Source organism: Vespa velutina, chromosome 18 (genome assembly GCF_912470025.1).
Source record: "Vespa velutina chromosome 18, iVesVel2.1, whole genome shotgun sequence".
Taxonomy (NCBI): Eukaryota; Metazoa; Arthropoda; class Insecta; order Hymenoptera; family Vespidae; genus Vespa; species Vespa velutina.
The window spans coordinates 1,675,329-1,701,337 of NC_062205.1; the positions used below are offsets into that span (position 1 = coordinate 1,675,329).

Below are 26,009 nucleotides of genomic sequence, written 5' to 3' on the forward strand. Positions count from 1 at the left end.
AAAAGGAAAGAACAGACTCTAACAAATTCAACTCCCTCCATGCAATTTGAAATCCTTTAATAAAACTCTCCTTTGATTTCTTATCGCTTTCTCATTTAAACCGTATATATATATGTGTGTGTATATGCATACATATGTACATACACACACACACACACATACATATATATATATATATATATATATATATATATATGTTCAAAGTTTAAGCGCCTTAAATGTCCCCCCGCAAAGAGAGAGAGAGAGGGGGGGGGGGAAGAAATTGGTCGGATTTGAAATCAATATTTTAAATCTAAATTTCAAATTATCATCTCTCTATCTAAGTACTTACGTATGTTTCGAAACACGATTAACATTAATTTCGTTTCCGTGATAAGAGAGAGATGGAAGAAAAAAAAAGAAAAAAAAAAGAAAGAAAAGAAAAAGAGAAAAATAAAAAGAAGGACTTAAAAATGCCACTTAGGATTTTTCTTCTCAGAGTAAAAGAAATCGTATTTGAAATAGAGAGAGAGAGAGAGAAAGAAAGATAGAGATAGATAGAGAGATAGAGAGAGAGAGAGAGAGAGAAATCGTTTCGAAACGATCGCAAGAGGAAATACAGATTGAAGATCAAAAAATATTTTCCCCCCCACTACTTATCAATACTATCTCGGTTAACTCCCCCTTCCACATCATCACCACATCACCACTCTACCTTACTACCCCTCCCCTCCGCCTCCACCCAATCATCGCTCGACGAGAAATAATGATAAACGACGTGCATATTCGATGTCGAATGGATTTTGTTCTTTTCTCTTTTTTTTTTTCATTTTGCTTTTGCTTTTGCTTTTGCCTTTGCTTTTGCCTTTGCTTTTGCTTTTGTCATAGTTTTCGAGATGCACGCTGTGCTGGCCTAGATCATTCCCTTTGTATCATTCAAATCGATCGTAATATCATTGCCGTGTAGTTCTCCAACGCTAAAAATCCGTCTCTCTCATTCGAGCACGTGCCTTTATCCGCGTTCTCAACATAACATTAGAACGACTCGTTTTACAGCCTCGCGCGATTTTACGATTTATTACTTACATATATACATACATACATACATGCATGCATTATATATATATATATATATATATATATATATATATATATGTATATATAAATACATGCATCGCACTGAGAGGATGGATAGATAGATCGATAGGGATCGGCGAGACGACTGTTATTATTTCTTTGTTTGTTTCTTTTCTCTCTCTCTCTCTCTCTCTCGCTTTTTCTTTCTTTTTTCTTTTTTTGTTTTTTTTTTTTTTTTCTCCTTTTTTTTTTTTTTTTTTTTTTTTTTTTTTTTTTTTTTTTTTTTTTTTTTTTTTCTTTCTTTCTTTTTTTTTTTTTGTTGTTTTTTTTTTTTTTTTTGAAGGATTAAAGATCGCGCATCCTTTCCGTCTCCTTATCGACCGTACGTCCTTTTTTCTTTCTTTCTTTTTTTTTTTCTTTTTTTTTTTTTTTTTGCTTTCTTCTCGAACCGACTCTTTATTGTGAGAAGAAAAGAGAGAGAGAGAGAGAGAGAGAGAGAGGGAAAAGAGAGAAATTTTTAATAAACGATCGATATTAATCTCGAGAACACTGTCGTTGTAAATCATTTTATCTTTCTTTTTTTTTTTTTTTTCTATTCTTTTTCTTTTTTTCTTTTTTAATTTTGCAATTTTTTCCATTTCTTTTTCTTTCTCACCCGAAATCGCGACAAGGATTATTTCTTTCTTTCTTTTCTTCTTTTTTCTATTTTCAAAAACGCGATGACAATTTTTACCTTCTTATTTTCTTTTCCCTTTTTTCCTTTGTGTTCTTTTTTTTCCTTCAAAATCGCAATTTTCCTATTTTTCTTCAAAATCATGACGAAGTCTTTTCTGAAGTTTTAACTTTTTTTTTTTTCTTTTTTTTTTTTCTTTTAAATCGCGACGACAATTTTCTCTTTCTTCCTCTCAAAAACTCCATGACAATATTTTTCTCTGTTCTTTCTTTCATATTTTTTCTTTGTTCTTCCTAAATCACGATAAGTTTTCTCTTTCTCTCTTGACTTTCTCTGCATTCTCTATCCTTTTTTGTTTTTTTTCTTTTTTTTTTCTTTTTTTTTTTTTTTTTCAAAGACGAAAATAATACTTCACGACGATCATCTCGACATTCATTATCTCGCTAAGATTTCACGCAGAGAATAAAACACTTTGCGTCATACTTCGATCATTCTCCTTTTAAAGTGACTCATGTAAAATTATCGAAGTGACTCGATAAGTCTCAGCCACCGTTACCAACGTACATACTTTTTTAACTTCCTCAAAGTAATATCTCTCTCTCTCTCTCCTTTTTTTTTATTTTACTTGTTACATCTATCTTTGCCTTTTCTTTTTTATTTTCCATTATATTTTCTTTCTCTTTCTTTTTTCCCTTTGCTTCTCGAACATACGATAGAACACGCATATATAGTTTTAAAAGTTTATTTGTACATGGCTTATGAACTTGTCCAGATACGCCGCCATGAAATAGAATTTACGCGGGACAACTGCGTATTACTCGGAAATTCAATTTCAACGATTCTTTTCTTTCCTTTTTCTATTATTTTTTTCTTTTTTTTTTTTTCTTTTTTTTTTTTTTTAACATCGAAGAATTCTTTCACGCAATATCGTATTTGATAAAAAACAATCGATTGAAATTGACAGATGAAAATAATTATAATCCATCATCATCATTATCATCGTTGCCATTATTATTATTATCATTATCATTATCATTATTATTATCATTGTTATTATCATTATTATTATTATTATTATCATTATTATTATTATTATTATTATTATAAATATGTTTCAGGTGTGGATCCAACACTCATGCCTCGTTCGTAGCATCGATATCGTCGATAAGAAGGTGACGAGGAGAACGGAACGGAACGGAACAGAACGGAACGGAACGAAACGAAACGAAACGGGGAAAAAAAGCGGAACGTAACGAAACGGAAGAAATGGCAACGAAAAATTTCTTCATTCTAGGAATACTCTTAGGGATCTTGGAGATCGTCTACGTTCGCGGACGGCTGATTCGATTAGGTGACGAGAGATATAGCATGCACATAGACATAAATACATAAATACATTCGCATTACCTTCTTCTATACTCAGTCGTTTGAAAATCGCGTTTAGATGCCATCGCTCTTTAGCATCGTTCAAGTTCCACGAGCACGTATAAGTCTCTCTCTCTCCCTCTCTCACTCTTTCTATATATATATATATATATATCTTTCTCTCTCTTTACGTGGTTATATGTATCTTTATATGCATATATACGTATACACGTATATACGTATGTACCTATGTATGCGTATATACGCATACATAGAGATATATGCGAACATTGTAGCCCACGTTTCTAAGTTTAGCGCTACGACAACGCTTACTTTAGAACGTTCTTCCTCGTCGGGTACGAGGACGAACGCGTAAGCTACCGATATCTTCTTCTCTTATTTTCCAACGGGCGAATTCTAACAGCTCGTTAATTTATAACAACAGAAATGCAGTCGCACCCGTATACCGTTGTATTTTCGTAAAAGGGAAAGAGTATAAAAAAGAGAATTAAAAAAAAAAAAAAAAAAAAAAAAAAGAGGAAGAAGAAGAAAAAGAAAGGAAAAGAACCAAAAAAAAAAAAAAAGGACGTTCAAGAAGAAAGATAAAGATAGAGACAGATATAGATAGATAGAGAGAGGGAGAGAGAAAATGGGAGATAAAAAAAATGGAAGATGTAATTTTTTTTTTCTTTCTTTCTTTTTTTTTTTTTTTTTTTTTTTTTTTTTTTTTTTTTTTTTTTTTTTTTTTTTTTTTTTTACTAATTTTATAAAATACTCGAATAAATAACGAAAAGATATTTTCTAATTAATATTTGATAAACAAAAGAATAAGAAAAAAAGATATTCAACGAATTAAATCTAAATTAATAAGAATTTATTAAATAAAATTTACTCGAAGCATGAAAACCTAATTAAAATTATTTTTCAAACGAAACTAATGTTAATTAAAATATATGAAACATAAAGATTAATATTAATTCTTCTAATAAAGAATAAAAAAAAAAGAGAGAATAAAATTAAATATAAAATCAAAAATTATTAAAAAATCATTATAATAACAATAATAATAATAATAATAATAATAATAATAATAATAATAATAAGTAACAAAAAATTTAGAAAAGGAAAGATAAATTTTACGAATATCGAAAAGAAAAGAAAAAAAAAAAAAAAAAGAAATTGAACGAATAGACGATGGGAAAACGTTAAATACAAAGTGTAAAAATAAATATCTATATGTAGTTAATGGACGAAGTACGAATGTAAAGAATGTAACGAATTTTTACAACGAAACGTACTTACTTTCGAAAGTAACGCCTCGTTAATTTATAACAACAAAAGAATAGAAAATAACCTGCCATTCGTTATATTTTCATTAAAAAAGAAAGAAAAAAGAAAGAATATATATATTCTTATTTAAAAATAAAAGAAGAGAAAAAAATGAAAGAAAAATCTCTACTTCATTTTTACAAATGCTATAATTTAAAAAGAAAGCTTAGAAATAAAGAGAGAAAGAGAGAGAGAGAGAGAGAAAGATAGAAAGAGAAAGAAAAATAAGATAAAAAATGTAAGCAAATCTAAATTCTATTCCAAGAAATCCTGTATAATACTCGAATAAACGAAAGAAAAAAAAAATTGAACGAATACATAGTGAGAAAACGTGAAATACGAAGTGTAAAAGTAAACAGAGATAACGCACCTACGAGAGTAAAGATTGTAATGGTTTTACGGAGAATCATAGTTACGTTCGAACGTACCACCTCGTTAATTTGTAGCAACGAAGAAAAAAATGGCCGGCATCTCCTGTATTTTCGTTTAAAAAAAAAAAAAAAAAAAAAGAAAAAAAAAAAAAAAGATAGAAAGAAAGAAAGAGAAGAAAAAAAATAAGAACAATATATATAAAAAATCGAAATTTAAATTGAGAGTGAGAGAGAGAGAGAATATAAGACGAAAAAATATTCTTTAATTTTATTTCCGCAAGAATTATCAGTTCAAAAAAAGAAAAATGGGAAAAAAGAAAAGAAAAAGAAGCAAGATAAAAAAATGGAAGAAGAAAAAAAGTTCTAAATTTTATTTCTACAATTTGGATGAAATTATTTTGTATAAAGAAAAGTGGCATACGTAAAGGAAAAAAAAAAAAAAAAGAAAAAAGAAAAGAAAAAAAAAAGAAAGAAAGAAAGAAAATAAAATAAAAGGACGTACAATGAGAAAACGTAAAATACAAAGTTTAAAAATAAAATATATATATATATATAATACATCTATGTATTATGAGATTTTTATGAAATATATATATATTTATAAAATATATTATATATATATATATATATATATATATATATATATATATATATAATATATCTATGAGAGTAAAGATAGTAATGATATAATCACAAATCATAGTTACGTCCGAAAGTGTAAGTATATATATATATATACTTACTTAAGATTATTTATATATATATATATATATATATATATATATATATATATATAATCCTTAAAAGTATTAGAAACCTGTACTCGTTCTGAGAGATTCCTGTACGTTCTCGCTAGTATATTATATACAACGCATGCATATATAAATATATGCATATATAAGTATATATATATATATATATATGTGTGTACGTGTATGTGTGTAGATAACTATGTATGTACATACATATTTAGAAGAGCGTACATTGGCCATTTTCCAAGCACGTCGTTCCTCAATCATCGGGAGACGAACGCATAACGATATAATTAGCGATAACGCGTGCATTCGTCTAATGATGCACTTTGCTAGGTCTAATCTCTGAGATTACGTCTTTTTATCGATTCCTTTTCTATTAAGATCCTTTGAATCGATTACGTTGCCGGTCAACAATTTATTATATAAAGAATCGACTTCAGGAAAAGTAAAAAAAAAAAAAAAAAAAAAAAAAAAAAAGAAAACAAAAAAAAAAACGAACGAAAACAAAAAAGGGACAATAAAAATTAACAGGTAAAAATATGAAAAAAAAAAAAAAAAAAAAGAAAAGGAAAAAAGAAAAAAAAAACAAAAGAAAAAAGAAATAAAAAGGTTAAATTAAAAAGTAATAGAAAATAAACGAAAATAGAAATAAAAGTGAGCAAATGAAAAGATAAATGGATTAAAATGAATATATATATATATATATATAAAAACAAGAAAGTAAAAGAAGAAAAAGAAAATTCAAGAGAGAAAAGGAATAGGAGGAAATAAAAGGGGAGGGGGAGGGGGAGGGAGGGAGAGAGGACTGAAGAAAAGAAAAAGAGTAAGAGAGAGAGGGAGAGAGATGAAAGAAAGAGATAGAAGAAGAGGAAAAAGAAAGTAAAAAAAAAAAAAAAAAAAAAAAAAAAAAAAAAAAAAAAAAGGAAAAAGTAAGCAATAATATTTTATACAGAGGAGAATACTCGAACACCCTGGCGCATTTCACGTCGTAGCAATTAATCGCTCTCAGCGCGCGGATAATTATACCTCTCGTGAGTAATAATTATTGCCTTGTACTTGCAGTAACGTTTGCAGTCGTTTCACAGCGACAATAATTTATAATCATGGGGGTATATGTACATACATACATACATATATACATACATACATACATAAATATTTATATACATATATATATATACATATATATGTTTATGTATGTTTGTATGTAGTAGGAGCGAACGACCACGTATCTTCGCGAATCGGTCAAGATTTGAAACGATACGGATATTCTTACCTTATCCGTTTTCTAAAATACATATATCTAACGTTTTTACATATATACATATATGTACATACATACAGATATCTAAATATATCCTATGTATCATCTAACCGTCTACCCACTTACATATGTCATTTAAAATTTTCATTTGAATCGGACAATGTTTCTTTAATCTTTTCCTACTATCCTATCCTATCCAACCTCTGTTCTATTCTATTCTGTTTTATTCTGTTCTCTCTCTCTTCTCTTCTCTTCTCTTCTCTTCTGTTCTTTTCTCTTCTCTTCTCTTCTCTTCTCTTCTCTTCTCTTCTGTTCTGTTCTGTTCTGTTCTCTTCTGTTCTGTTCTGTTCTGTTCTGTTCTGTTCTGTTCTGTTCTGTTCTGTTCTGTTCTGTTCTGTTCTCTTCTCTTCTGTTCTATATTGTACTGTCTTGTCCTATCACTCTAATCTAACAATGATGAGAGAATGTGTATATGTGTGTGTGTGTGTGTGTGTATGAGAAAGAAAGAGAGAAAGAGAGAAAACATGCAAGGAAAAAGAAAAGGGGAAAAAAAATAGAAAGAGGATACAAAAAATGAAATCGGTGATTAAGTAAAAAATGTTCGTCGTTCTAACGACGATGAAGAAAGATATACAAAAATGAGGGGTGGGATGGGAAAAAGAGAGGGTAAACGAAAAAAGGAGAAAAGAAAAAAGAAAAGAAATACCTGAATGCAAAGGAAAAAACAAAAAGTAAAACCAAAAAGAAAGAAAAGATACGTAGAGAAAAGCAAGAGAGAGAGAGAGAGAGAGAGAGAGAAAAGAGAAAGAGAAGATATGAGAAGCGAAAAGAAAAATCACTGCTTAAGTAAAAATTCATTGTCCCTTGACAAGAAAGCAACGGGATGACTGGAGTAACATCTGGCTTACAGATTCGTGTCTGTTAGGAGACACCACGAGACCCTTCCTTTTTAACATTCAGAATTCCGTTTAGTTCGTCCTCGAAATGTCCATCTTGATGCCAAAGACCATGGTATACTATTTGAGGAGAACAAAAATTCTTCGAAGTAATTTGCCAGGGAATAACGTGAACTTTTTTTTTCTTTTTTTTTTTTTTTTTTTTCTAATCAAAAGTCTTCCATTTCGATCGATCGATCGATAATTATTTTAATCTATACTTGACAAATATCTTGTACATTAAATCTATTCGATACGTAAGGATATTATTTTGTACGATATTTCTAATAAAATATAAGCACACGTATTTAATTATTTAATTATTTAATTAATTAATTAATTAATTAATTAATTATATGTGAACGTGTCAATGTATGGATAATTATTTTTCAACGACCCGCGCCTGTTCTTCTTTTTTTTCTTTTCAATTATAAATATTGACGAAATTTTATCTCTATTAAAGTATGTATATTCACACATATATATACATATATATATATATATATATATATATATATATATATATATATATATTATAATTTCTATTATAATTGTTGACGGGTCTTCTATTTTTCTTTTTCATTTCTTTTATTAATCATTATAATACCAATCACCATTTGGCGGTAATATCTAAAAAAAAATTCATATCGGAAAAAAAAGTCTTACATTTCGTTCGAACGTTACTTAATTTAACTTTAATCGATTCTAATGACTAATATTCTTTATTAAAAATAAATCTATCCGATACGTACGAATATTATTCTGAACGATATTTCTAATAAAATATCAGTACATGCATTTAATTAATTAATTAATTAATTAATTATATGCGAATGTTATATAGATAATTATTTTTCAACTATCTACGTTTGGATTATTTTTCAATCATAAATATCGACGAAATTTTATCGACATTAAAATATCGACGAATTATTATATTTACAAATATTTTATAATTTATAAATTGTTGACGATTTTTTCTATTATTTTATTACTTCTTTTTTTGTCTCTCTCTCTTTCTCTTTTTATCTTTTTTTTTTTTTTTTTATATTAATCGCCGTAATATCCATATCACATATCGACATTTTATCATTAATAGCAATGATATATTAAAAATATCGATTGAAATAATATTTATAAAATATTCATCCAATAAATGACATATTCTTCTTAATAACTTATCGTTATATCTAATAAACATTTCATATTATTCCTAATTTTTTTAGATTTAACAAAAAAAAACAAAAAAATATACACATATATATATATATATATATTTTTTTTTTTTTTTTAAATCATCGAACGAATGATTTTACGTTGAACGTATTTCTTTAAATTGATATTCGCAATTTTTCCTTTTTTTTTCTTCTTTTTTTTTTCCATTTCAATCCATACGCCTATCCAAGGATACACGAATCAAATGGAGTCCCTTTAATGGCGATCAAACGAAAGAATTATTTTCGTCCGATAGGATATATTTTTCTCTAAATATACATTACTTATACCGACTGGCAGCCGAAATATACTAAACTCCGGCACGATGCTCGTATATAAGTATTATTATGATTGAGCTCAATTGTCCAATTGCCCGGTCATTGAATGCCGCGCTTACATACAACACAACCGGACTTTTACGCTCACCCGTTATTGGCAAACCGTCGATGGTTGGAACGAAGGAAGGATTGCCTTTCTTACACGAAAAGCATTTGAACGAGATTTCTTGTCTCAATGTTTGTGTGCATCTCTCTCTCTCTCTCTCTCTCGCTCTCTGCATGCATATGTGCGTGTATGTACATATATATATATATATATATATATATATATATGTGTGTGTGTGTTTCGTTAAGATCTCGATTCGACGAGAATGAAAAAGAAAAAAGAATCCTTCCTTTTTATTTCCCTTTATTTTTCTTTTTTTTTTCTTTTCTTTTTTTTTTTTTGTTTTTTTTCTTTTATAATTTTATTTTTGTCAACATCGAAACACACACACACACACACACAAAAGAAAAAAAAGAAAAAAAAAAAAAAATAAAGAAAAAGAAAAAAGAAAAGAGTTCTCAGGCAAATAGATACGTTTCGTGTCTAACGAGAAATTTCACATCACTCGGACATATATCAAAATGATTATTTTTAATAGTACGTTTTAAACGTTTCTACGTTTATGCGATTCCGAGCCAAAAATTCATTTATCGAAATGTTGCGAGACGAGATGGAGATGAGATGAGATTAGATGAGATGAGACGAGATGAAGAAGTATATACGAGAATAAATTCAGAAATGAAATTAGAGAGACAGACAAAGAGAGAGAGACAGAGAGAGAGAGAGAGAGAGAGAGACAGAGAGAGAGAGACAGAGAAAGAGAGAGAAATAGAGAAATAGAAATAGCGATGAGTAAAATAGAAATGTATATACAATTGAAAAGAAAAAAAAAAAAAAAAAAGAAGAAAAAAGATATCGAAGCAATTCGATAAGAGGAAAGAGAGACGGAATGACAGTCACTGCCAATCCTTTGTCTATTAAATGTATTCAACGGCGTAATAGCAGTTGATATTACCAATTGGACAATGAAAGAGACGGCGCGCACAACCAGGCGCGCGATTTGACCGGGGGATCGAATCATACGAAAGAGATTTCGACGATATACGTACTTACTTACTTACTTACTTACTTACTTACTTAGTTACTTACTTACTTGTTTACTTGGTTAATTCTTACTCACGTTACGACAATCTTCCTCGTATTACTTTCGAAGAAAGGGAAAAGAAATTTTGACGAAAGCAAAAAAAAAAAAAAAAGAAAAGAAAAGGAAAGAAGAAGAAATCGATGCAGCAAAAAAAGAAAAGAAAAAAAAAAACAAACAAACAAACAAAAGAAAAACAAAAGAAGAAAAAATAAATAAAAGCGTAAAAACAGAAGGAAATAATTAAATAAATTACGAGCATTAAAACTATAATGAAAATTTTCTTCCGTGTCACGAGTTTAAATATCATTTTCTAATTTACTTATTTATAAGCCATCGATAAACGAACTAACAAAGAAAATTACTTGATTACAAACATTAACTATAATCAACGAGTGCAATAGATAATTTCCTTTTAACTCGAGGTTAAATCATTTTCTAATTTATTTATTTATTTATTTATTTATTTATTTATATATCGTCGATAACGAACGAACGAAGATAATTAGAAACGCTATATCGTATATTGTAGGAAATGCATAAGAAATTTTTTTTACAAAGTCGAATTTAAATTATTTTCTAGTTTACCTATTTATATGTCATCGATAACAAACAAACGAACGAACGAACAAACGAACAAACAAACAAACAAACAAAATTACTTGATTACAAAGCACTAATTAATAATAATTACAAACATTAAGTATAATGAATGTATCAGAAATTTTTTTTCAAGTCGAGTTTTTAAATCATTTTTTATATAATTTAAAAAAAAAAAGAAAAAAAAAGGGGGGGGGAGGGAAAACAAAACAAAGAAGAGAAATCGTCGGTGAATTGTGTTCGACGAAATCAATCGTATTTCCGAGTAATGCGAAAACGATCGAGAATGATTAAACTTAAATCTTTGAGTACATATGTATGTACATATATTTTCTCGCTCTCGGTGTTCCTTTCACTGACTTTCTTGATTTATGTATCATTAATCGCCTTCCTTGGAAATTTTCTCAGACATATTTCCGCCTATCTCAAACAAGAAACTAAATTGATCGGTCGAAGAGATAAAAAAAACTATAATGTCTCTCTCTCTCTCTCTCTCTCTCTCTCTCTCTCTCTCTCTCTCTCTCTCTCTCTCTGTCTTTCTCTGTCCTTCTATCTTCATTATAATCATCGTCGTCGTTGTCGTTGTTGTCCCTATTGACATCATTTTTTGTTATTGTTGATCTGTTTATCATGTCTTCAAAGTCAATTCGCAAACAGAAACGGTAACATTTTCGACGAAAGAGAAAGAGAAAGAGAGAAAGCGAACGACAGAGAAAGAGAAAGAGAGAAAGCGAACGAAAGAGAAAGAGAGAGAGAGAGAGAGAGAGAGAGGCAACATCATGAAACTCTCGAAACGTTTATCGCTATTCCGGGCGCACTTGGCTCACTCGGACGCAGATGGCCGAGCTACGTCATACCCCGTTGAATCGAGTCTATTCGCCGGGAGGATAGATCGTATACGTCTTTCTTGCCTAAATCCCAGACGCAAAACTCAACCCACCCTCCTCTCTTTCTCTCTTCCTCCTACACCTCCCCCTCCTCCTCTTCCTCCCAATGTTTCCACCCATTCCCCCATTCCTTCATTCCGACGTTCTCCTTTCAGCATCGTCTCTAAATCCTCGCTCAACCCAATGCAACCCAAACCATACCAAATCAATCCAATCCAATCCATTCATCCTGATCGATATCAAACAAGAACAAGAAATTCTTCCTCCCTTAACATTAATTTCTCGTCATTGATCATTACTCTGCTTAGCCCTCACTCTTTCTATCCCTATCCTATTTCTTTGCAAAAACAATAACAACAACATAACAACAATGGAGGAGAAGGAAACACAGTGAACGAAATACGATTGATATCTGATCTTTCAATTTTATCAAAACGGGAAGGAGAAAGATGAAGAGAAGGTAGAAAAGAAGGAGGAGGAGGAAGAGGAGAGTACCGAAACTTGGCGAAAATTACCGAAGGTCAAAATATGCGGGTCGCGGAACGAACAGAATGAGAGAGAGAGAGAGAAAGAAAAGAAAGAGACTTTCGATGATCCACGTTCGAACGATGATCGGACGTCCAAGCGTCTTCGAGATGTCACGTGCGACGCACGTGTCGGATCCACGTTCCAAACGAAAAGGTGGGGAGGAAGGAAGGAAGGAAGGAAGGAAGGAAGGAAGGAAGGAAGGAAGGAAGGAAGGAAGGAAGTAAGCAAGCTAGAAGCTAGAAGCAAGAAGAAGAAGAAGACGAAGACGTAGAAGAAGAAGAAGAAGAAGAAGAAGAAGAGATCTCTCGTTACGAGTAACAATAAACTCGATCGATTTCCAAGAAGAGAGAGAGAGTGTATCATCAAACAACGTCGAGTACTCCGTACGGAAATGCATATAGAAGGATGTTTGAAGAACGACGAAAATGCTGAAGCTGCTGAAACGAGTTCAATGCAATTCGGGGAAAAAAAGACAGAGAGAGAGAGAGAGAGAGAGAGAGAGAGAGAGAAAACATTCCGTCCGATTTTCTCTCTCTCTCTCTCTCTCTCTTTCTCTCTCTCTCTGTCTGTCTCTCTCTTTCTCTTTCTGAATTCATTCCGCGACGATTGGTCGTGGCAAAGAAGGACGACATTGCCCTCGACAAATTTCTAAATTTAGTCAGAGAGGAGACAGACGCACGCACGCACGCACACACAACACACACACACGCACATACGCATATACGTATGTACGTTTCCATGGTCTAGAAGTAGAGAGTGTGTTAAAGGGAGGAAATGTGGAAGCACAAGGTGGAAAGGAAGGACGTATGGCGGCAACGAGAGAGGTAGGGAAGAACGAACGGAGGGAATAAAGAGAGGAGGAGAGGGTCTATAGTGTAGAGGTAAAGAGAAACGGCATCGCAATTCGCTTTTGGCCGTTCTCCAAATGGCGTAGCCGTACGCGCCGTCGTCGTCTTCACCGAGTGAATGAGGGGGAGACATTAGCAGAAGAAGAAAAAAGGAAAAAAAAAGAGAAGGGATAAAAAAGACAAAAGAGAGGAAGAAAAATGAAGAATTGAAAAGAAAAAGAAAGAAGGAAAACATATAATACTGGGATTAATGGAGAATTAAAATTTTTTAACGAAACGTTGGAAATTATTAACTTTATATACCATTAATAAAACGTCGTTACTTTAGGTGAGAGGGTAAGGGGATAAGGGAATTGAAACGGTGACGGTAGTGTGTGCGGAGGAAGTTGGGTTAAGCTAAAGGCATCGTTTTGCGTCGTAAACGTTTTATCCATTTGTTTTCTCTCGCGGAACGAGAACGAACGATGTCGGTGCGTAGCGCGCATGCGCGCGTGCGCGCGCACTCGAAATTCAAATCAAATTCGAACGTTACATTTGTAAAATGCAACGGCCGAAGACGATCAGATGTTAATCGGAATTAAAGAAGAAAAGAAAGAAGAAAGAGATAAAAAAAAAAAGGAAAGGGATGAAGGAGATAAAGAAGAGAAAGAAAAAGAGGGATAATAAACACGATCGTAAAAGAGACGTACATGTCTCGTAAAAAGATTTTCTTACTCTTCTCGTATCTCTCGAACGAGGGCGCGAAATTTTTTTAAATTTAATAGAAAAACAAAGAGTCATGGTATTACGTCAATGATATTATCTCAATATAAAAAACAAAATAAATAAATAAAGAAATTAAATGACGCAAACAATTCGAAGTGTATATTTTCCAGCGATTTCCTCTCTCTCTCTCTCTCTCTCTTTCTCTTTCTATCTCTGTCTCTGATTCTATCTCTGTTTCAATCTTTCACGTTTAACTCGTTCTATTTTTAAACGATTGGCTTTTGCATCATTACAGATATCTCGAATCCAGACGTAATCGTTTCCACGGGCGAAAAGTTGACTATAAGGTGTTTAACGGACTACGACGGCGAGACTACATGGTACAAGGACAACGTGGCACTGCGTCATTCGTCAACGAGGTTGCGGGTTATGAAGCAAACGTTAAGATTCAAATACATTGAGATAAGCGACGCCGGTTCTTACGGTTGCTCAACCGAAACTGATGATGATAATGATAATAATAAAACGATCGAATGGAGGAACGTTACGTTAAAAGTTGAAGAGGCTTTACAAAACGATGGTTACCATCGCGAGGATGATGGGAAAATTGGTAATGTTCTCGAAGGACTCGGACCGAGCGAGGAAACGAACGAGCTTGAAATCGAGGCGAGAAGTAAGTTCATATTAAAATAAAGAAAGAAAAAAAAAGAGAGAGAGAGAGAGAGAGAGAGAATATTACTATGGTGATTAATAATCTTTCAAACATTTTTCTGTATTATTCGTAAATATCAAAAGAAAGATTTTATTCCAATTTAAATCATTCGATCTTTATATCGATCCAATTTCATCGAAACAACAACAACAGAATAATAAATAATTGTCAATAAATATTGATCACGGGGATAAATAATTTTTCTTTCGATAATAATCATTATTATATTTATGCATTATTAAAAATAATAAATCGTATCATTTATCGTTAACGATAATAATTTATCAATATATATATTTTGTCTCGAATCTCAATGACAAAATATCGATCAATTTTACTCGCATATACATACGTACACATTAATATATACATGCATAGATACGTTATATATGTAAAATCGTAAAGGTTTATTTATTAATATCAAAAGTTAGAAAATTTGAAATATTATAAAGGGGGAGGGGGGAGGGAAGGGGGGAACTATTTAAATCTCATACATATATTTTCTAGATCTACCTGAGACGCGTTCGTTGCATTTGGACAGTGAGAAATCTGACGTAGAATTGGACAACGATAAAGGTGAAAACGAAATGGCAGGGGAACATAACAAAACTTTACCCGACCGTCCGCCTTCTTTCAACAAAAGCGACGAGATGCATGGAAGTATCGTAAAACCTGCTGGAAATATGTTACGACTTAAATGTCCAAGCGTCGGTAATCCTAGGCCTAACATTACCTGGTTGAAAAACAACGAAGAACCTAAGAGATCTCTTGGTACAATGATCAAAACAAAATGGACATTAAGACTGGAAGACCTCGTGCCCGATGACAGTGGAAACTATACTTGCATCGTCTGCAATCATCTCGGTTGCATAAATCATACGTTCAAGGTCGACATTATAGGTGAGAACAAATTTTACGTAATAACTATTCCAATTCGCAATTCCTGTTTTAAACGTCTCTCTTTTGGTCTATAAAAAAAAAAAAAAAAAAAAAAAAAAAAAAAAAAAAAAAAAAACGGAAAAAAAAAACAAAAAAAGAAAAAAGAAATAAACCCGCGATAACTCTTACATACGATTAATGCGCTGCATTCAGGTTCCCGTTTTAGTATTATCGGTGCTGTCGAACAAAAAGGAACAAAAAAAAAAAAAAAAAAAAAAAAAAGAAAACAATTTAAGAAAAAAAATAAATAAATAAATAAAAACAAAGCGAAAAAAAAGGCAAAAAAAATATCGGCCGACGATCATAACTGAAACAATGGTGTAAACAAAAAAAATTAATAAATAAATAAATCAATCAATTAATTAATTAATTAATTAATTAATTAAAAAGAAAAAAGAAAGAAAAAAGAAAGAAAGAAAGAAAAAAAAATATCGCGTATTCAGTGCAATCGTTAACCTATATAGAGCGTTTCCCGCACAAGCCGTACATCAACGAGGACTTTCCGAAGAACGTGACTGCATTGGTGAACAGTAGCGTGACATTCAAGTGTCCAATCGTGTCGGACCTTGAACCTTACATACAATGGGTCAAGGTAGCCGAATATCCCGGCGATCAGGAGGACACACCAAAAGGGACCTTGCTCCAGGTACAACCGCTCGTAATTTTCGTGCGGTATGATACTGGTGGAGGTTCTGGGAATGGGATATGAATGGCTTTGTAGCTGTCATATATGCGGGATCTTTTCCTTTTTATTATTCTATCGAATGTAATAGGAAAAAAAAAAAAAAAAAAAAAAAAAGAAAGGGAACTAAAAAAGAAAAGAAAAAAGAAAACCAAGAAAAAAATATTCATGCACACGAGATTATCCTTTTGTATTCTAATAATATCTGTGGTGATGGAAGCACATACTCTCTTTCTCTATATATTATCTATTCTATTTTCTTTCTTGCACTCGCACATGCTCTGACAAAAAAAAAAAAAAAAAAACACGTATTGTATTGGAACAAGGACGTTATTAACTTTTAACTCTCGCACCAACAACAACAACAACAACAACAACAACAACAACAACTTGCAATCACTTTTCTACATCTCTTTCCCCTTTTCTTCTCTTTATTTCTTTTCATGATTTCTTTTTTTTTTTTTTTTTCTTTTTTTGTTCGCTTGAAACTGGTTTAAGAAAAGAAAGAAAGAAAGAAAGAAAGAAAGAAAGAAAGAAAGAAAGGAAGAAAGAAAGAAAGAAAGTAAGAAATTTAGGGTGGTTTTGGGTATCTCTTATTTTTTATGACCCCCCTATAGAGACCGTGAGGCACCGACCGATCCTGACGCGACCCCCACGAAACACAACTGTACTCCTAGGAAGCAACGCTAGTATGACATGTGAGGTCCTCTCGGATGCCCATCGTCATCTTGAATGGTATCACGGTTGTCATACATCTTTCGATACCGTCAACAAAACGAATCAGACTGTCCGGGTGGAGGTCAAGGTGGGCACGCAGCAGATATACTAACAAAAATCGCATGTCCCTTATAACATTAACTATCTTTTTATTATTTCTAAATGATTGCACTGGCACTATATCTTATTTATCTAGGTGGATCCACTTTTTCTATCCTCTTCCCAAAAGCACGAGCTTCGCATGTTACATACGTATATACATACATACATACATACATACATACATACATACATACATACATACATGCATACATACATACATACATACATACATATATGCATACATACACGAACTTTTTTTAACAATGTAAATTACTACTTAGTAATGTAACCTATACTTCGAAAAAAAACATTCGTAAAATCGTTTAATTTCATTTAAACGATAAGAAAAAAAAAAAGAAAAAAAGAAAAGAAAAGAAAGAAAGAAAGTAACGTTACGAGAACGATAAACGACCTCGTAAGTAATAAAATTAACGTGTTTAAATTTAACGATCTTAAATTTTGTTTCTCGCTAATTAGGCTGGTATCGCTGAAAATCCTGAAGTATTGAAGCTCTACAACGTCACCGAAAAAGATGAAGGATGGTATACCTGTATAGCGCAAAATACATTGGGGGAGACATTTAGCAGTGCCTATCTACGAGTCGTCGAAAGTGAGTATCGACGGGATATATATATATATACATATATATATATATATATAAATTTTTTTTTATATATATATATATCACTTAGATAGATAGATAGATAGATAGATAGATAGATAGATAGATAGATAGATATATAAATTAGCCAACAATGTCTCTCTAAGATTCTACAGCTAAACGACTCTTTAAATTCTTGAGACTTTTTCGTCGTGTCCCATTTACCATTTACGTGAACATTTGTAATTACCTATGTATCTACGTGACTTTAACGCGCCGACCTCGTGCGAGCGCATATATGCGTACTTACTTACTTACTTACTTACTTACTTACTTACTTACTTACTTACTTACTTACTTACTTACTTACTTACTTACTTACTTACTTACTTATTTATTTAATTACTTATCAATGTCCTACCAGTTATGGTCTTTTAAAAGCACTACGAAATATCACATACATACATGCATATATCCATGGATGCATACATTAACGTTCAACATAACGTATGACGAAATTTTCTCCTCGCAATATCTCGTCAAATTTGAAAAAATTTATACGCTTCTTTTTTTTCTTCTTCTTCTTCTTCTTCTTCTTATTTTCTTCGTTTGTTTGTTTGTCATTACGAAATCACATATGAAAGGACGATTGAATTGCTTTGAGAACGTTTTTCCCGAGTAGAGGGCATGTATCGTCCTTGTTACGTAAAGAAAGAGAAAAAAAAAAAAATAAAAAAAATAAAGAAAAGAAAACATTATTTTTTTTAATATTAAAGTGAAATCGCACGTTGCATTAGAAGCATAACAAGTTATTTATTAAAATCAGATTAAATCTGTTTATTATTAAGCTCTAGCATTTCATCATCTATGATGTCGTGTTTTCCGCATTATTTCTTTTTTTGTTTTTTCATTCCTCTCTCTCGTTCTCTCTCTCTCTCTCTCTCTCTCTCTCTTGCTCTGTCTGTCTCTCTCTCTGTCTCTCTCTCTCTCTCTCTCTCTCTTTCGAGTGTAATAACGTTATAAGCTTGATACATGCTTTAACACAATATCGATATACGATAAAGACGGTGGTATTGTTGATCGAGTGCTGTTCTGAATCGCAGATAAAGAAATATCGCGAGAATCGTTGGACGGAGTTGTTGAAAATCAAGATGGAGGTGCGCGAAAATATAATGTGACCTTAGAGGAAAAGTCCCTAAACATTGAAATGGTAAGTACTCGTTAAATTCGAGTTAATAAGATCTTAACGATAGTTTTGGAATTATTTTAAAATTATTTCACTTCGGATATTACATATATATATATATATATATATATATATATATATATATATATATATATGTACATGCGTATATGCATACACAAAATAGAATTTAATTATTTACAAAAAAAAAAAAGTCCTATGCAATATATTTATAATCGTAATTTTTAACGAAGACATTTTTAACATGAACCTCATTATTTTTTATGAGAGAAGAACAAGATGGAAAGGAAGGATACGATTAAGAACAAGAATACGGACGTAAAATCGACGAGGGATAATATCAATGGAAGGAATAAGGATGAATATAATCTTGAAGAAATGATCGAAAATAAAGGAAAGGCAACGTTGTTGTTGACAACGTGCGACGGAATATCGAAAAAGAAGAAAAGGAAGAAGAAGAAGAAGGAAGAGGAGAAGGAGAAGAAGGAGAAGGAGAAGGAGAAGGAGGATGAGGAGGAGGAGGAGAAGAAGAAGAAGAAGAAGAATAAGGAGAACGAGAAAGGGAAGGAGAAAGGGAAGGAGGGAAAAGTGGAAGATGAAGAGAAGAAGGAGGAGATAAAGATGGAAGATGAAGAGAAAAAGGAAGAGGAAGAGGTTGATGATGATAATGATAATGATAATGATAATGATGATGATGATAATGACAATGACAATGAGGAGGTGATGGGGAAGGAGGAGGTGGAGGTTTATCGATTCTTCATAAACTTCGTCCTGGCAAAGTTACGTAAGATGAAGCCGGAGCAACGTCTTTATGCTGAGAACCTGATTAATCGTGTCCTCTACGAGGGTTCAATAGAACGACTGTCCCTGTCAACAACGATTAACGTTCAACCATACGATTACTATAATCATCAACAACTCGAAGGACCCGGGGATATCGTAAATACCGTCGATCAAGAAAAACACGCTACGCTTTCGTTTGATCTTATTTAGTTTCCTTATATGTGTATTGTACATATATATAGGTATAGTATATAAAGGGAATATATATATATATAAACAAAAAAAGAAAAAAGAAAAACAGAAAAGAGAAAAAAAAAACAACATAGTAACTCCGTGCTCTATTCGACGACAAAAGTATTAACGATGTACTTCTTTTCGCTATATATATATATATAAATAAAGATACGCATTATGCTTTTTGAGCTAAAGCAAAAAAAAAAAAAAAAAAAAAAAAAAAAAAACCATTAATATCGTTCGTCTCATTTCAAAATACCATAACACTACTCCTCCTTCGTTCGTCGTTATTATATATGAAAAAACAAGAATCGAATTTTTCTTAAGTGAGAGAGAGAGAGAGAGAGAGAGAGAGAGAGAGAGAGAGAGAGAGAGAGAGAGAAAGGGAGAGAGAGAGAGAGAGAGATAACAACAAAGAGAGAAAAAGTCGGGTGAAATATTTTTTATTTATTTTTCCTTATTTACTTATATATATATATATATATGTAGATATATATATAAATTTTTTTTTCACACGAAAAAGAAACTTTCCTACGAAGCGTAAACTTTATCGAGGATGATTTAGGTGAAAGAATGACAAAAAAAAATTTATATATATATATATATATATTATTTAGCGTTGTATATATATATATATATATATATATATATATATATATATATATGTATATATATATATGCGTGTTTTTATTAGCGTTGGAGGAGCATCGTGTACCGCTTGCAGCGAGGCCGCAAATCCTGGTTAACGTTTTGGCTGCAGTACTATGCGTATTCTTTGCCGTTGGTGTCGTCGTAGTGATCTACATATTTCATCGTTTAAAACGCGAGAAGATGAAGAAACTATTGGCTATAGAAACTGCACGTGCTGCGGTTGTAACCCAATGGACAAAAAAGGTTATAGTTGAAAAGCAGAAACTGGTTAACGCCCAGAACGTACAGGAACCATTATTAATGCCAGTGGTCAAGATAGAAAAGCAAAAGTCTACGGTAACTACGGAGGACAGTAATGGCGGTAGTATATCAGAGTACGAATTGCCGCTTGATAGCGCTTGGGAATTGCCGCGAGAACAATTGACCTTGGGCAATACGCTTGGTGAAGGTGCCTTTGGGAAGGTCATCAGAGCGCAAACCAATACCGGGAAACCTGGTATACCTAACGTCGTTGCCGTCAAAATGTTAAAGGGTATGTATATACGTACGTACATACATATATGTATATATATATCTGATAACTCGACGTATCATCATTCCAGACCCAGAAAGAAATATAAGTCAGATTAAATTTTAACTCGAAACAATCTATTTAATTATTTTATTATCTTTGAATTATTATTATTATTATTATTATTATTATTATTATTATTATTATTATAATTATTATTATTATTATTATTATTATTATTATTAGAGGGTCACACGGACGCCGAGATGATGGATCTTGTATCTGAGATGGAGATGATGAAGATGATCGGCAAACACGTTAACATAATAAACCTATTGGGTGCGTGTACACAGGGCGGACCACTTTACGTTGTTGTTGAGTTTGCACCTCACGGTAATCTTCGAGATTTCCTTCGCGATCATCGTCCATCCTCTTCCGGTTATGAGCCAACGATCGGTCAAGAAGAAAAGGAACGAAAGACCCTAACACAAAAGGACTTAGTGTCGTTTGCTTATCAAGTTGCACGAGGAATGGAATATCTTGCTAGTAGAAGATGTATACACAGAGATCTAGCAGCACGAAATGTTCTCGTTAGCGACGAATATATCCTCAAGATCGCTGACTTCGGTCTTGCAAGGGACATACACTGTCACGATTACTATAGAAAAACGACCGACGGCAGGTTGCCTGTTAAATGGATGGCACCGGAGGCTCTTTTTCATCGGGTATATACCACTCAGTCCGACGTGTAAGCTTTTTCTTATTATCAACCATTTACCTTCCTTCCATGTCATTTTTATCCGTTGTTAGACGGCGACATTCGTTTAGAACAAACGATGTTTTTCAGATGGTCGTATGGCATACTGCTGTGGGAAATAATGACGCTGGGTGGCACACCATATCCATCCGTACCCTCGGTCGAGAAACTTTTTCAATTGCTGAGGACGGGACACAGGATGGAAAAACCGCCATGTTGCTCGATCGAAATGTAAATACAACATCTCTTTTTCTCTTTTAATTCTATGTGTATATATACATCTAAATATTCTCTCTCTCTCTCTCTCTCTCTCTCTCTCTCTCTCTCTCTCTCTCTCTCTTTCTCTCTCTCTTTATATATAATCATATATATATAATCATTATCACAGATACATGCTCATGAGAGACTGTTGGAGCTATCAACCAAACGAGAGACCGATGTTCGGTGAATTGGTCGAAGATCTCGATAGGATATTAACGATAACGGCTAACGAGGTAAACATGATTATTGATTAAACGATTGAAACGTCGTAGAAGTAACATTCGATGTACAAGCAATTCTCATATAAAGTTGATATTTCATTCCATGTAAATGTCACATTATACCAAGATTATTGCTTGAATTTCAAGATTATGTTATATTGAAATAGCGCTGTTTAACTACCGTACTGTGTTATGCGAATTTCATTACCTGAATTTCAAGATCATGTTGTATATATATATATATACATATAAAAAAAAAAAATAATAATCTACGTTACTTAAAGTACCGTGTTATACGAATTTTATTACTTGAATTTCAAAATCATGTTATATACGAAATTGAGTTGTTTAAGTATCGCATTAAATGAGAATTATTATCTGAATTATAATATTCGTATTACATACGAAATCGTGTTAAGTATCGCGTTATATGTCGCGTTGTATTTCATTATCTAAATTTCAAAATCGATGTTCTATCAAAACCGCTTATTAATTCGACTTATTAATTTGTCACGTTAATGAATTATCAATAAATATTTACAAATATATCTTTCAGGAATATTTAGATCTCGGTTTACCCCAATTGGATACACCACCGTCCAGTCAAGAATCGAGCGATGATGCCGAGGACGATGAAACCGGCGAACAATTTCCGTACCTGTTATAAAATCTTTTCGATTAAGGCTGACACGCATAAAAGAAGAATGAAAAAAAAGAAAAAAAAAAAAAAAGGAAGAAAGAAAAGAGCTCCGCGCATGCTATGAAAGCTGCGAAGACGTTTATCGAAGACGAGGATATCTAACCTCGACTTTTGACAAAACCAAAAAAAGTGAAAAGAAAAGAAAAAGATAAAAAAATGAATAAAAATAAATGAAAAAAAAAAAAAAAAAAAAAAAAAAAAAAAAAAAAAAAAAAAAGTGAAATTAAATGAAATAAAATAAAATAAAATGAACAATTGCGAGAGCGTAAACGACTGATATATAAAAAAAAAAAAAAAAAAAAAAAAATATGAGCACGCCAAATAATGCAAATCAGTATTGATCTATAATAGAGCGTATACCATATTATCTATAGATAAATCGAGCCCAAGGGAAATCGTGGAAATGAATAAAGTAAATGGGTATGTAATTAAGTACATACATTGTAATTACTTTTGTATGGGGCGAGTCGAGAGCCGGCGAATCAATTTTTTTACGTTCTTTATTGTTTCGTGCCATGAACGCGTGCCTTGTTGAAAGATAGAGAAAGAAAGAGAGAGAGAGAGAGAGAGAGAGAGAAAGAGAGAGAAGCGCATTGAAAAAAAAACCAAGAAAATATCAAAAAAAAATTACAAAAATAAAAAAATTCAAAAAAAACAAACACACGTTAAAAAAGAAGACAAAAAAAAAATATTAAAAACGAACAACGAAGGAAAAAAATGGCTTTCGATGGACGCCCACAAATAAGCCGCCCGAATCGACGAAGATTGTATAGCGAAAGAGAAAAAGTGAGAAAAAGATAGAGCTAGAGAGAGAGAGAGAGAGAGAGAGAGAGAGAGAGAGAGAGAGAGAGTGTGTGTGTGTATAATAAATAGGGCATCTTGTAAGATGGCCGAATAACGTGGGGACACTGCTAGGTGCATGATATTGTGTTTATAGCTAGTCAATTTTTTTTTCTTCCTTAATTTGTACGTCTTTTTTTCTTTTCTTTTTTTTTTCCCCCCTTTTGTAACATAATAGTCGTTTTAAATCCATTAAAAGAGTGCGTATCTCTTTTTCGAACGTAAACTCGACGTGAAAAAAAAAAAAAAAACTAATATACAAGTACGAACGAACGAAAGATCGCGGTATTACGTACGTAAGTACGTAATGTAGTATCGTTAAAATATAAAAAAAAAAAAAACAAGAGAGAAAAATACAGAAAGTAAGAGAAAGAGAGAGAGAGAGAGAGAGAGAGAAAACTGAACGATCAAAAGTGCACATTAAATAATCAATGCACTAAAGCTGTGTATGTTATGTATGTATATGTATTTATGTTAAGTTCAATTTGGATATAATTTATTCCTCTTACATTGCCGTGTATTTTTCTTTTTCTTTCTTTTTTTTTTTTTTTTTTTCTTTTTTTTCGATAAACACACCCTTACGTAGACACTAATGACCCGTTTTTATTTTGTATTGATGCGTGCGCGCGCGCGCGCGCGATCTACCCCCCACCTCTCACACCCGCGCATCAACGTTAAGCGCGGTTTTTAGGGGCGGGAAAAAAAAACCGAAAGAAATCGATGGAAATTCTTCGAAGAAGAAGAAGAAGAAGAAGAAGAAGAAGAAAAAGAAGAAAGAGAAAAAAGAGAGAAAACAAATAAATAAACAAATAAATAAAAATACGACGAAAGTATGGTGTGTGTGTATGTATGAGTATGTATGTATGTATGTGTGCACGTGTGTGCGTCTGTGTATGTGTGTATAGCTGAATACGTCCGCGATTTCTTTTCTTCTTCTTTTTTTTTTTTTCTTTTTTTCTTGTTTCTCGTTTTCTTATTCCTCCTTTTTTTAATTCGAAATATTGTACATATTGTAATCGAATCCATTATTTAAACGGCTTAAACCGGTGTTAAAGAATTTAGCCGAATGGTAATAAATAATAGAGCATTTACCTAAGGGATAATAGGGACGTAATGTATATTATGTGTAAAGGAATAATCATTGTAAACGTGAGTTTTCATATGAAATAAATGAAATCAATTTTGTCGCACGGATTTTCCCCCTATAGCAATTGAATATACGTGATTAAACCTATTGCAGCGTAATCGGACAGTTTAATTAATCAAAAATGAAATTGATTATAATTTTAATTCATAACGAGAATGTCTCTGTCTTTTCTTTTTTTTTTTTTTTTTTTCGTTTTTATTTCTTGCAAATCAATACTCCGATCCCTTTGAAAATCTTTTCACGATCATTTTGTTAGATCATATCTTACGTGTATATCTATATGTATTGGTTTAATATAAGAATTTTTTTATATAATTATAATTGTTCATATAACAATAACTGTGGTACTTAGATGAATGAAATTTCTTTCGTATTTATATTATAGATATTTGTATCTTTTAAAATAAGAAAAATTATCGATCTCTCTTGAAGCAATACAGGTTGATCATAAATTAAGATCCAGTTTAATATATAAAAAGAAAATATATACATATATATATATATGTATATATATATATATATATATATATATATATATATATATTATATAATAATTTTTCGTTTAAATATAAATTCTATATAAATTTTCAACTAAAAAAAAAATATATATACATATATATAAAAGAAAAGTTTTTAATAATTTCACGTGTTAAATATTTAATAGAGTATGAAATAAAATACAATCGACTTCCGGACGAATTGGAAGCGTTAATGATTTTTAATTTTTCTTTTTCTTTTCTTTTTTTTTCTTTTTTTTTTCTTTTCTTACGGAACATCCTGTATTGTTCTTGATTAATTAAATACTTTAATCGATTATACTTTACACTTAAAAATTTATTATCGAACGTTCTCATAGTTATATTTACGTTTACATTTAGATTTATTTTTAAGAGTGCCATAAAAGAAAAAAGAAAAAAAAAAAAAAAAGAAAAAAAATGAAAAACGTACAAA

General features: G+C 31.7%; 1 protein-coding gene across 3 annotated transcripts in view; it reads left to right on the plus strand.

Moving 5' to 3' along the window:
- LOC124955296 (fibroblast growth factor receptor homolog 1-like) overlaps positions 1-24,482 on the plus strand; it is a 33,621-nt gene extending 9,139 nt beyond the window's left edge. Inside the window, exons 2-11 of one of the 3 annotated variants that reach the window (XM_047509512.1) lie at positions 2,848-3,080; positions 14,292-14,669; positions 15,216-15,608; positions 16,947-17,134; positions 17,626-17,758; positions 20,665-21,153; positions 21,379-21,880; positions 21,980-22,120; positions 22,278-22,383; positions 22,928-24,482. In XM_047509512.1, the coding sequence (XP_047365468.1) occupies positions 2,996-3,080; positions 14,292-14,669; positions 15,216-15,608; positions 16,947-17,134; positions 17,626-17,758; positions 20,665-21,153; positions 21,379-21,880; positions 21,980-22,120; positions 22,278-22,383; positions 22,928-23,038 (2,526 nt within the window). In that variant the 5' untranslated portion in view covers positions 2,848-2,995 and the 3' untranslated portion in view covers positions 23,039-24,482. Of the gene's footprint in view, positions 1-2,847; positions 3,081-13,301; positions 13,620-14,291; positions 14,670-15,215; positions 15,609-16,111; positions 16,294-16,946; positions 17,135-17,625; positions 17,759-20,664; positions 21,154-21,378; positions 21,881-21,979; positions 22,121-22,277; positions 22,384-22,927 lie in introns of those variants that run through there. The other 2 variants (XM_047509513.1, XM_047509514.1) reach the window with 2 other exon arrangements.
- Positions 24,483-26,009: the final 1,527 nt, after the last annotated feature.